At 47.0% G+C, this 13,526-nt stretch overlaps 1 protein-coding gene across 5 annotated transcripts in view; it reads right to left on the reverse strand.

Moving 5' to 3' along the window:
* Positions 1 to 13,526, reverse strand: part of LOC149855478 (uncharacterized) — a 233,254-nt gene that overhangs the window by 43,657 nt on the left and 176,071 nt on the right. For 4 of the 5 annotated variants that reach the window (XM_090021383.1, XM_090021384.1, XM_090021382.1 and 1 more), the window contains 6 exons: positions 12,327 to 12,371; positions 10,992 to 11,045; positions 8,718 to 8,762; positions 7,155 to 7,208; positions 5,708 to 5,815; positions 965 to 1,018 (listed from right to left, as the gene is read on the reverse strand). In XM_090021383.1, coding sequence (XP_089877509.1) covers positions 965 to 1,018; positions 5,708 to 5,815; positions 7,155 to 7,208; positions 8,718 to 8,762; positions 10,992 to 11,045; positions 12,327 to 12,371 — 360 coding nt within the window. The remainder of the gene's footprint in view (positions 1 to 964; positions 1,019 to 5,707; positions 5,816 to 7,154; positions 7,209 to 8,717; positions 8,763 to 10,991; positions 11,046 to 12,326; positions 12,372 to 13,526) is intronic. The other variant, XM_090021385.1, reaches the window with a different exon arrangement.

The following is a 13,526-nucleotide window of genomic DNA, read 5'->3' on the forward strand; positions in this document are numbered from 1 at the left end:
ACCTCGACTTGCAAGATGTTGATGCGCCAGGGAGGATGGTGGGGGAGCCGCAAGGGGCCCGATTCCTGTTAAGACAATGCAGCCCCGGCCCCTTCCCATTATCCGCTCCAAGGTCTGTGCGCCAAGCAAAATGCCTTCATGTGCCATGCTCTGGCACCTGTGCCAGGGGTTGCCTACCCCTCAAATAGTTCTATTTAAAAAAAAAAAGTATCCTGTGAGGTCAGATGTAATACAAAGTTAATGCTAGGTTAAAAAAAAAAAAAATCTTTAACAGAATCTAAGAACTATGGGAAAGGTCTCCTGGAATATTTGTTCATTAAACCACCAAACTAAGTACCATTTCATATTAACAAGCAAGATTCCCTTGCTCTCAGCATCAGCAAAGCCAATTGCAGCAGGGACAGGGAAAACAACTGGATGCATAATGAAATGGCTGAATCTGTGCATGCTTTCTGTGCAAACTGCATGACAGACGGTGAATGCTAACAGACTCATCTGCCCTCCTCTCAACCCAGTTTATGGTGTTGTATGTAATATAGGACATCTGCTTTGTTTTATTATGAGGTTGGAACTGACAGACCTCCACAGACAAAGCAGCTCGCTGGGAGGCTATTGACCAAAATGACACATCATAGGAAATGTCCCTACTGCTCAAGCTTCCTCCATAGAGAGGCTGCAATGCTCCAACCTACAACTGTCATGCCAGCACACAGGCAACATGGCACTGACACCAGCAATTCACTTTTCTTCCCGTGCCTCAGTTTCCCCATTGCCATGCAGCCTGGAGCCTGGAATTCTCCCAGGAGTGTCGGGGAGTTTAGCACACAACCGCTGCTGAAATTCAACTGCAGAAGCAAAAGAGCTTAATACGTTCTGACATCCATGGATGAAGGCTCCTAGGCAGAGGGCTTATCCTTGCTACTAAAGAAAGCAGAGGAGAAACAACAACAAGGCTCAGACTAACCTTTGGTCCTTCACTGCTGTTCTGGCCAGGCAGACCGATCTGTCCTTCCTCCCCCTAGAAGAGCAAAGAAGCAGCATTATGTCAGTAAATCCTTTGGTAACTATTCTGTAATTTATCATAGGGAGTTTACTGCCTGCAAGACAGTGCTTAGATTAGTTGTTACTTGAGCTAGATCCAATTGGTGCCTGGAGATTTTGCTTTTCTCTCTACGCCCTCCCCCTGCACCCAATACAGCTCTCAAGGGACAACCACTTATACTATATTTAAGCAAAAAGAAACCCTCCAGATAAATCCCCCTGCTGGACTAGGTCTCCCTTGCTTTATCACCATGATCTCACATCTCTTGCACATCAAGTGGAGATCAGAGCCCTTCAGAGAATGGGTCTGGGCTTATTTGCTAATTATGCTGGCATAGGGCCCAAGGCAATAACTCAAGTATATTGATGCGTGGGGCTGTTCATGTATAGCGTGAACAAAAACAGAGCCCCCTGCTCCTCTGTGCCTCTGACGGAAAGATCTGACATGGGAACAGTTTAGCTCTGCATTTATCCAAGGGAGGAACAGAGAAAAAAACCAGAAGTAGGCAACTCTTGGTACAGGCGCCAGAACGTGGCATCTTGTTTGGCGCACACACCTTGGGGCAGATGGTGGAGAAGGGGCTAGGACTACAGCGCCACAACAAGGACTGGGTGCCTTGCGGCTCCCCTGTCACCTGCCCCTGGCACACCAACATCTTACAAGGCAAGGTTGCAGGTGTTTTTTGACACTGCTCAAAAATGTTGCTGACCCCTGGAACAAATCCTCCAGTGTTTCATTTTGTAAAACCATGAACCTTGCTAGAGCAAACAAGCTAAGTGGAACCTGCTGATTCATTGCAATCACCCGGATCATTAATTCAGTCTCCTGGCAACAAAACTGATTCAAGAGGATTCTTAAGAGCTGCCCCAGGTGCCCTCTGAGCAGCACACAAAGCCAGGGAGCCTCACTCAGTGGTGAGGGGTTGTCACAGAATACCACACACAGCTCCTATCTGTAAGTCAGGGTAGTTTCCAGACGGGGTGTGCTGCAAACTAAGCTGGAAAGGGCACTGGGTAGTGAGGACATAGCGTGCGAGTAATTATTCCCTGTGCAGTGAACAAGGAGGGGTCCTACACCCAGTCTGAACGGCTAATATGCTATCAGGGCCCAATCAGGCATCCACAGTAAGGCACAACCTGCTTCCTGCCAAAAATGAAACGCTGTTTGTTTCAGAGAGCATGGTTTGTCAGGAAGGAAAGGGGGAGGCAAAGAGAAAATAATCCCCACTTCTCTTTACTTTCCATGTGTGCTTGGCCCCAGCAGAGATCAAATGCTCAGCAAGGATTCAATGGTATGGTAAACACTTCAGCTTTGGTACAGCCCTGGAGCTCAGCACTGAATCTGCATTGCATGACAGGCATTTCTGAAATCTTCCTTCTTGAAAACCCCCTGGCTTGGATATTTTCCAAGCTGAGATGGCTTGTACCTGACCAGCATAGCAGGCCAGAGACAGGAGATTGAGTCCCCTGGCTTACTCCGAGAGGGCGTGAGCATTCCCACCTCCTTAATTGTTAACATCATCCCAGTTGCAGCATTTTTCTTTCCAGTGATAGAAAGCCAGAAAAAAGCCCAGAATGGCTCTCAGCTGCAGGTTGATGGGCTGGCAGTTTGCAAACAATCTGAAAGCCTCACAAACAGAGCAACCAGCAGATCTGAGCCACCAAAGACAACCAGCACACAGACTCATACGAGCCCCACGCGATCCAAGGAAAATTGTCTTTAATATCCAGTGGTTGCCTCCCCTTTGGCTAGTTTTGCTTAGCACGGCAGTGCCAGTGCATCATTTAATTGCCTGGCTAATTTAGAATCCACTGCAGAGGCAGCAACTGGAAAATTTCAGGGCAATTTGGACCACGTTACTTGCTGGTATAAACTGGTGCAAATTGCCTCAACTCCCCTGACCCTGCCTGTGTACCCCAACAGAGAATCTAGCCTTAATTTCTACCTGCCCTGTTATCTGATATGGAGGTTGCAGCGCCAACAGAATAGGTAGCCCTCCTTGTATAGTATCTGAGTACCATTGCTTCTCTCGTGTGTGTGTGTGCAAGTCCCTTAGCTTCTCATTTGCAGTTCCCTTGCATTTCTGCCCTGGTGAAATGTCACCCAGTTGGAAGGAAATGATGGCACGGGCTCAAGGTTTTGCCAGCAGCCATCAGGATGGGCAAGGAAACTGTCCGTCGGTTCTCTTCTCCACTCCTTCAGGGTTAGGGAAACTTAGGGCAGAGGTAGCGATTAGCCACTAGAAAGTTCACTGCTGTAGAATTTGCCTGGGTTGTAAAACAAATAGCAACAGTTTCTTTTCTTAGCAGGACAGTTCATAATGATTCACCATTAGAGGGAGCCCTTACATCACACATTTCTCATCAGGGTGTGCCTTAAGAGGCAGGGCCTGGAGCACCAGGATGCTCTGAACTGTAGTGCATGGATATATATGCATCCATTGCCTGCAAAAGAGGCAGATGTGGAGAAGTGGAGGTGGGCAGAACCCAAAGGGAGTTCTGCTTTCTCCTAGGTAAGTGAAGGTGGGGGGAGAGAGACATGGTAAAAGGCAAGAATGATTCCCCGCAAGCCAGGAAGCTGTAATAAGGGGATGAGGATTATGGGGGTGGGGAGTCAGCTGGAAAAGGGTGACTGGGTGCAGAAAATAAGTAGGAGCTAGGAGGGAGAGAATGCTCTGTGCAAGGGAAGTGGGAGGAGGCAGTGGGAGGAGAGACAGTGAGAGGTGATGGGAGGGAAAGAAGCTAAGGAAGTACAGGCTGGATGAATGGACTGTAAGGTGGATGGAAAAATGGCTGGATCATTGGGCTCAAAGGGTTGCAATCAGTGGCTCAATGTCTAGTTGGCAGCCAGCGTCAAGTGGAGTGCCCCCAGGGTCAGTCCTGGGGCCTGTCCTGTTCAACGAATTCATCAGCAACCTGGAAGATGGGCTGGAGTGCACCCTCAGCGAGTTCGAAGATGACAGCAAGCTGGGGGAGTCATAGAAATGCTGTAGATTAGGGCTAGGATTCGGAGAGATCTTGACAAATTGGAGGATTGGACCAAAAGAAATCTCATGAGATTCATTAAGGACAAGTGAAAAGTCCTGCACTTAGGATGGAAAAATCCCATGGACCGGTACAGGCTGGGGGCTGACTGGCTGGGCAGCAGCATTGCAGACAAGGACCTGGGGGTTACTGTGGGCAATGAGCCAAATATGAGCCAACAGTGACCTTGTTGCGAAAAGCTAACAGTATACTGGGCTGCATTGTTAGGAGTGTCACCAAAAGATTGAGAGAAGTGACTATTCTCTTTTATTTGGCACTGGTGAGGCCACAACTGGAGTGCTGCGTCCAGTTTTGGGGCCCCCACTACAGGAAGGACATGGATAAATTGAAGAGGATTCAGTGGAGGACAATGACAATGGTTAGGGGGCTGGGGCTCACAACTTACAAGGAGAGGCTGAGGAAACGGGGCGTATTTAGTCTGGAAAAGAGAAGACTGGTGGGGGGGATTTAATAGCAGCCTGAAGGAGGGTTCAAAAGAGGATGGAGCTGGACTGTTCTCAGTGGTGGGAGATGACAGAACAAGGAGCAACGGTCTCAAGTTGCAGCAAGGGAAGTTTAGGTTCGATATTAGGACAAACTCTCCCAAGGAGGGCAGTGAAGCACTGGAACAGGTTACACAGAGAGGTGGTGGGATCTCCATTCTTGGAGGATTTTAAGACCCAGCTAGACAAACCCTTGGCTGGGATGATGTAGTTGGGGCTAGTCCGGCTCTGAGCAGGGGTTGGACTAGATGTGACCTCCTGAGGTCCCTTCAACCCTCATTTTCTATGAGTCTAAGGAGCAGTTGAAGGATTCGGGGGACAGGCAGGAGAGACATTTGGACGAGAGCAGAATTGAAATACAATGGAGATTCCTAACCAGACAGGGGGCCGTGGGATGGACACAAGGGACTGAGGGAGTGGTAGGAAGGAGGAATGGGTGGGGGCAAGTCTGCAGCATTTGAATCTGGAAGTGCAGCGAGGATTTCTGACTGGATCCTTGCTGCTGATCGGCGGCCCAAAGGCACGTACAGCAGCAGCAGCCTGAACAAGCTCACACCACCGTGGAGCAAAGACTTAGCAGAGGCACACACATAATACAAGGAGGGACTCCTGAATGGACACACACCTCAAACACCATCCTCCATGAGTTGCTCGGCTTCCACTCCGTTTCAGTGTGGCATTAGGCCTGCTTGGTGCCTCTGTGCGACTCACACCTGCACTATGACTGCTCATCTCCCCAAAGAAAGAGGCATTGAGTCCCAAACACTCTCTCAGTGCAGTATATAGGGGCTAAGGTACAGACCTCATCAGCCCCCACCCACTGGCACATACAGCTGCTGAGAAATCACAGACACAGGACAAGGGATTTTGCCAGCCCGCCTCTCTCAGGAAACCAGTGTGAAAAGGGAGAGGGCAATAAAGCAATTCTGAGGGCTTAGGGAAAGACAGAGACAGGAAAATGGATCATCATGCAGATTCATTAGCCACCGACTACAACAGCCAGGGATCAGACACTGTTCTCCAAGGTAAATGTCAAGGCAGGGAGAAGACAATGCTTCCTGGGTATTTTCTGTTTCATGCAGTGCTGCCGGCATTTTCTCACAGAACATTTAACATCTAGAGAAGCAAAAAATCCTTACATCAGGTCCTTGGAGCCCCGCCAGCCCTCTGGGTCCAGGGAACCCTGGCAAACCAATTTGACCTCGAATTCCTGGGGGGCCTTTTGTCCCCAGCAGCCCTCGTGCCCCCTGGAAACAGAAAGACACGGAGATGTCATGGACAGCCAGCAGGGACTACAATGAAAACGAAGTAGAGAGCGCGCATTATTACGATTTTTGGTTGTAGCTGTATTGGTCTAAGGACAAAGGCAGACAAGGTTCCTTGAGTAAATGTGATATCTTTTATTAGACCAACGAATTAGTTGGAAAAATCATTCTTTGCAAGCTTTCAGGCACAAACACCCTTCTTCAGGCACAGGGTGAGCACACAAAGCAATGGCATACTCTCCCTGTGCCTGAGGACGGGTGTTTGTACCCGAAAGCTTGCAAAGAACAATTTTTCCAACTAATTCATTGGCTTAATAAAAGATATCAAATTTACCCAAAGAACCTTGTCTGCATTGTTAGGGGGCACTTGGGGTGACTCCATCCCAGCTTCTCTCACTCCTCTGTGGTTTCCCCTCCCCCTTCATAGGACCTTTTCCCTCCTCTTCTGGAGATCCTGTCTTCTTTTACTGCCAGGTCTCTGGCAATGATGAGTTATTCTGGAGGGCAGGTCCACGTTCCCCAATCAGCTCTTTACACCTGGGATTCTGAAGCCTATTGCTTTTAGAGGAAGGCATTTGCTTTGCATGCCATCAGTTAAGCAGTAGGTTAGAGCAGGGAATCCTCTGTTATTAAGGGCCCAAGATGGCCTAAAGTAGGTTTATGGTGGTCTAGTACCACATCCCACCTCTCTGCCCTCCTAAGCCAGTGGGGAACAGACAGAGCATCACTTCTTTCCATCCATCAGGTTCATCGAAATGGAGCTAGGGTAACAGAACCCTTTTAGAGGCAAGAAAAACATTGTAAGAGATAGGTCACTAGGCTGAGATCCCTGCTCAGCCATGGACGTCCTGTAGGACTTTGGGTTTGACACTTAATTTCCCCTGTGCCTCCATTCCCCATCTCTACAATAGGGATGAGGTTTCCCTATGTCAGAGGGAAGAGAAATAAAAGCTCTTTCTTTTGCTCTGCGAGATGCTAGATTACCTTGCCTCACTGAGTAGGATTTTCTTCTTATCAGTCTCCTCCACAGGGATGAAAACATTTATGAGACACAGGAACTTATCCTAGTTCAAAGGGCATTGCAGTGAAGGTCTTTAGCGAGTCTAATTATTGGTTATTTATTTTTCACAAGCTGGCACAGTGCGGTCCAAACCCAAAATGGGGATGTCCTGACCACAAGAACTCTCCCTCTTCATACCAGTGAAATGCAACCAGACCAACATGCTTCAACATAAAACAGGAATGCATTTGAATAGCAAGAGAGAATGGAAAGGCCACAGAAATTCCCCTTTTTCCAAACTAGTGATGGGATGTACTGTACCTTGTTGCCTTTGGCTCCTATGTCCCCTTTTGCTCCATCTGGACCTCCGCTACCCTGCAATATAATAGTGAAGAGTGACAGAACTAGGATGCTCTTCATGGCGGAGCAGCACTGCAATCTGATTTCAGTATTGGAGGAGGAGCTGGCACCAGCTATAATTGAGAGTTCATTTCTGGTGGGTCTTTCCATACCTTGGAAGAGAAAACACTGGCCAGAGGCTGCACTGCAATTCCATACGCTAAATGAAAGTCTGAACTTTAGCCCTACTATGGGTTGCTCTTGCAAGGTGATGGAGTTTGTGGTTTAGGAGCAGAGGCAAAAAAAATCCACTACTTAGATGAGAAAGAAGGATGCTGCACTGTTATTAACAAATATCAAAGCCACTTTCTATTTGTTTTATGTAGGGCGCTCCAATTTTTCATTTTGTGAATTTAGGCTACCAGCTTCTACAGGGGTTTTCAGACATCTAAATACCTTTGAGGACATGGACCTTCATTGTCATAAAAACACACAGACCATCAGCATTGGCTTGGGAGAAATAGGAGTTATGTAAATACTGGGGAAACCTCCCAAAAGAGAAACACCTTCCTGAGTTCAATGCTGATACACAGCAAGGCTGCTATACTAGCTCTGGGCTCCACCAAGCCTCAACTGCAAGTTGTGGTCAGCTGTGTCAGATTGCATGGAGTTTGTGCCATGCACAATGGGAGCTAATTGTGACCCCCCTACAGGAAAGGATAGCTCTAAAAGGTCAGTGTCTTACCCCTCCACGTCACAGAGCTTCCCCCAAACCACAGTTAGCCGAAATATTCCCCAGACTATAGCCAAGAGCACCTAAGAGTGCTGATGACTACTGTCCTGGCTAAACTTGAACACAAATTGTACTTTCCCCAACACCAAGCATCCTTCCTGTCTAACCGTCCTTCTCCCATAAGGAGGGAGACAGGACAGCTGGGTTATATTTCCAAATTCACTATGGGAGATTTTGGGTGAGTTACTACACTCAACTGCATCTATACAACAGGGGCGATATGTCAATATGGGGGAAAAGGAGCCAGGGGCAGGGCACCCCAACTGATATAACCTTGTGAAATGGCCTTGTTTTCTCTGATGGGTGACTATAATCCAACTCCCAGGTTTTGTGCCATCCTGAGTATATTCAGTGTGTGCAGATGTGGAGTAAAGGTATCTTTTTGCCACCCGTTAATATACCTGAAAGCTACTAACAATCTTTCTTAGCATTTTTCCTCATATGGGTTACCACATGAGTTGACTTGTGCTAAGCAGACACCCCCCTCCTTGCCTCCCTCAGGTAAATGTAGCAAAACTCCTTCTGTCTTCCCTAGCTCAGATCATTTCAAAGGGCCACAAAAGTGACTTTCTAGTTTTTCCCCCAAATCAACGCCATTTAAGATTTCAGATGCTGACAAGACTAAACTCTGATACAGAAGGCTGAGCTTCCAGCAACTCTGTAGCATGTCAAATTGCTGTGACAAGACTTTCCAATATGATCAGAACCAGAATCATGGGGTTTAATTGCATTATGGAGGTGCAGAGACTTACCTGCTCCCCTGAGAGTCCCTTTGGACCTGGCATTCCAATCAAGCCCTAAAGAGAGACATCAAACTAGAGTTAAAAAGGAGCAAGAGATGAAAACACATGCACACCTTCAAACACTCCCACACTAAAAGGCATATGGCAGCAAAGAAGCATTTGAACTTCATGATCAATGGGGAAACACCAATCTAATTTGTAGTGCCCTTGTGGCTGATGCCTTAGCAAGGATTTACTCCCCAGGAGGGAGTAGCACCGGGAAACTATTAGCAAAGGGAGCCATCCTTTAACCCAGGCTGACGTTCACATGGTTTTCCCATATCAGATGCCTGTCAAGTTCAAGCTTTGATCCACTGATGAAAGAGATAAGGAGAAACAGAGAGGAAAATGGTTCTCTAAACAGTACCTTACCACCCCCTCAGCTAGGCTAATTCATTAGCAATCCGAAGGAAAAATAAAAGTCAGAAGAGTTTTGTTTTTCCCCGCCCCCATTTCTTTCATCAAGTGCACAAGCGAGCGGGTTCCCAGGTACGAGCACTCTGCTGAACTAACATCTTGGGAAATGTTACAGCCTGGAGCAGGCATATTTGTCTGAGTAACTGGGTGTTTGGGCTAATTTCTGACAATCAGCACAGCCAGACCATGAGGGCAGGCTAATTCTCTTTATGCAAGAACTTGGTGACCTTTGTATCTCTAGGCCTTGCAATCATTTACAGAGCTTAGCCTCATCACACCCTGCAGAGAAAAGCAGCATTATCCCCACCTTACAAAGAAGCAACTGTGAAGCACAATAGCTTAGAGGATGGGTCAAAGGTCACAAAGTTTGTGGATGAACTAGGAACTGAACTGAAAAATGACTCTAAAAATTACTCTCTGCTTTGCGTATTAGGACAGTGGTACAACCTCTGACTGGTGGACCAGATCCACCTCTTAGAGCCATGTCATCTGGCCCAGAGGGATCTCCATGGACTCTGAGATATAACAGTGGGGGAGAGGTGGCAATGAACACTGCCACCCCTCCTCCACCCCAAATTTCCAATTCCCATGGATCAGATTAAATTGCTGTGCAGGTGGGGCCCAATCCAGTGCATAGGGCTGAGGCCACATCTAGGCTGGCCCCAGCTAGGCCAGCCAGGCCAGGCCCATGGACCAGATCTTACCTGCAGATGGACCTCACACCACTCATCCGGCCCACAGGGCCAGAAGATTGGGCACAACTGTATTAGAATACACCTATCTGACCAGGCAGTGGATTATGGAAGTCCCAAACACCGAGATACAGCTTTAACTTAGTCCCTGAGAGCAGCCACAAACTACTACTACTAGCGAACACTGTCTGATTTGGTGAAAGGTGAGATAGGGAGCAGGCTTTGGGGCAAGTTAACAGCAAGACCTATTCTGCCACCCTGGTAACAGGTACCCTTTGGGAAAGGAAGCACTGAACCAGACATGCTTGGGAAAGTCAGACAGGGCCACTTCTCGTAACACACCAGTGGAAAGGAGGCATCAGCAAAGACTTGGCCTTTGACTTTCCTCTTGAAATGGGAATGTAAGATGCTGAGTCTCCTCTACCACAAGTGGAGTACTCTGGGAACATGCAACATGTCCATGTAATGGGGAAAGCCAGATTGTTTCACTTTGTGCCATCGATGCAGTAGGCAGGAACACACATGGTCTAGAGAGCTCTCACAGAGGGGTGGCCAAACTCCAGCAAGAAAGGCAAGAATTGGGTTTAAGGGAAAACCCCACAAGGATGTTCACTCCTTTCACTCCTGTGCAATACATGTCAGGTAACTGCAAGCTGGAAGAACAGAGCATACAGTGCTCATTATGCTCAACTGCTCGCCTCGTCAGTAAGCTCTCTCAAAAAAAACCAGGGCTGTTTACATTCATGTAAGACTTACCATGGATACTAAAAAAATCATGGACTAAATACAGACATTGGATTTACGACACATTCTAACCTGCCTGGCATCGGACTCCCCAGGTACCTCCTCACTATTCATCCCCCTTCTCTCCCCCCTACCCAGCCTGTCTCTTACCCACTGACTCCTCAAGCTACATCTTCACTGACTGCCCATCTTGTATGCAGACCAGCCCGGCCTCTGGCTTCTTTACTTTTCATTCCACCCAGGAAGAGCCACACACCAACTGCAGAAACTTCCTTAGTCTGATGAATGGTTTTTGAACCCAAAAGCTTGCTTAAAATTTTTTTTCCCCCAGTTATTTAAGTTGGTCTAATAAAAGATATCAGATTCACCCAAAGAACCTTGTCAAACTTACCATGGGGCCTTCTTGTCCCTGCTCTCCTCTTAGCCCAGGAGGACCAGCTTCTCCCTGCAACAGAACTATGTATATTAAAAAGGCTCAATGAAAAAGCTGTCCCGCTGTTAATTAGTCCATCAAGGTTGACTTACTAAGAGGTAACAGGCCTCAACCCCAAGAAATCTAAACCGAATGACAAAAATCAAGGGGAAGCTGTGTAGGGTGAGTAAAATACAAAGAAAGAAAAGGAATGGAAGGGAAGGGCAGGGAGCACGTGAGGCTTCCAAAAGGGCAAGTTCTTATTTCAATGACAGAAATGTTGTTACATCTTTATATTGCCCAGTTTGCAGTCAGGAATGTTTGGTCTGCTCTGGACTCCCAGGTGCCATACCTCATACAGACAAGGCACAATGCAAGCAGCTACAGGAAAGGAGGTGAGTGGAGAAACCCATATTGAATATGAATAGTCTAAGACTTTCATATACACCGTTTGAGTGAATGAGCTTAGCAGCGGTATCCTGTGGGAGCCAAGTCAGGAAGCCCTATTGCCAAAAAGGCAGATCCTTCTGGCAAGTAGCTTCCAAGACCTGCATCTGAACATTTCTGTATTTAGGTGTTCCCACCAATACCATCACACTTTTACTTCTGCATGTACTATCACTATTGAACCTTCATGGCAAGCTAGCAACCCTTAGTCATGCCAGTGATGAAGGCAGAAGGAGATTGAAGATTTCAGGATTGTGCCAGACCACAATCGAGAAAAAGGGCTGAAGAGAGCATCTCTACTCAGGTTAATCTTGGGCTCACCAAAGAAAAGGACCAGAATTAAAGTTGAGAAACCCAATCACTATGTAAGGGGATCATGAAATAACCCCTGCACTGTCTTGGGGTGTTAATGCTAATGCCCATTACCAGAGTTGCTGACTACTTTCCATGTAAAATCAATAGCAATAGCTATTGCCCCTAATGCCCTCCTCTTCTGCTTCAGGGCAAAAGGCAAGGTCTTCTCAGCAGATATCCTTGGCCTTGGAATTCATTCCATCAACAAACAAGCTAAGCTCACAGGGTACAAGGGAAGACTCCACTCTCTGTTTAGGCCAGATGGAGTTTGAGAGCCAGCCTGGACCTCACCCAGTTTAAGATAGAGAAGATAGGCATGTTTTAATTCCTTCAGGGATAAAGATCCATACATTACAGTGATGGGCCCATTATGATGCATGCAACTTCAGCAACCATTACAGGAGATGATTGCAATAGCTGCATGTTTCTGGCAGCTTGATGAGAAAAAGTATTTTAAGACTTTAAAATAGGAAAAAGGAGGGGGAGGGGAAAAAAAAAAAAAAAGACTCTTACAGGGTCTCCTTTAGGACCAGAGGGGCCTTCTATCCCAACTGGACCCTAGAGACAAAGAAAAAGCAAATAAGAAACTAATACAGGCATGGTTCCTTAAAATTAGACTTTAAATGAAACCATGATCTAAAGAAATCCTGTCCTGCCTCCCTGCACTCAGGGTGGAAGCAGCTGTCGTTACAGATCAAGGGCAGCATTTGTTCATGCATCTCAGACTATTACTTTCACACCCAAGTCTGTCTGAATGCCACGTACCCTCAGGCCCTGTGCTCAGTAGTTTATACCCATGAGTAAAGTAGGCTCTTTAGTTGTTTAATCTCATCATCCCTTGCTCCGCCCTCCTACAAGCCTCTCAAGACTTCCACACTAGAAGTGTTTTCACTGAGATTTTCTCCAAGGGAAATCATCTCAGGTGATGGCCTTCTCTGAGACAAGGGGTAAGTCAGGGCTATAAAACACAAATACACTCTTTGCGAATATGGACCTAAGTTTTCCTATAGCCCCTTACAGAAACAGGACCTGTCTAGGTGTCCATGTCCACATCAACGACAACAATTTTTCATGTTATCAGTTCATCCTGGATGCTACTTGCTTACATTCAAGTTTTCCTGTGCTCTCACCCCCAACACTGACCCACCTGCCTGGTCTACCACTACTCCCAGGTGTCACTACCTGCCACCACCATTGTAGGTATGGAAGTCAACCTCTTCTATCAGTCTCTTCCTCTCAATGGATTTCCTTCCACACTACCTCGCTGCAAGTCTTTGAACACCACAAATCTGACCCAGTCCTCAGAAGAAGGTGAGGAGAAGTTGCTGGGCATTGCAACGTGTTCTATTACAGCCCCTTCTGGAGACTGGATAACAATCAGTCATCTCTTCATCTTCAATATCATGCCTAATGTCTCAAAGATCACTTTTCATCTAAAGATGCCAAGTACTTTACAGAGGTGCTAAACCACATTATCAACAACCTGCAGGTGGATTTAGCCTGTAAGTTCTTTGGGGCAGGGATTGCCTCTCATTGTGTTTATATATAGCACTACCACAACTGGATCCCAGTTCTGGTTGAAGCCTGTAGGCGTTACTGGAGTATAAGTAGGAATGGAAACAAGCCCCATCTTCGTATGAACACCATGCTCCCTGGCCAAGCTGCCTGATCTAGAGAAAAGGGCAGTGAGCTGAAAGAGCTGGATTTTAATGT

Source organism: Crocodylus siamensis, chromosome 11 (genome assembly GCF_052110815.1).
Source record: "Crocodylus siamensis isolate JL-2025a chromosome 11, ASM5211081v1, whole genome shotgun sequence".
Lineage (NCBI taxonomy): Eukaryota > Metazoa > Chordata > Crocodylia > Crocodylidae > Crocodylus > Crocodylus siamensis.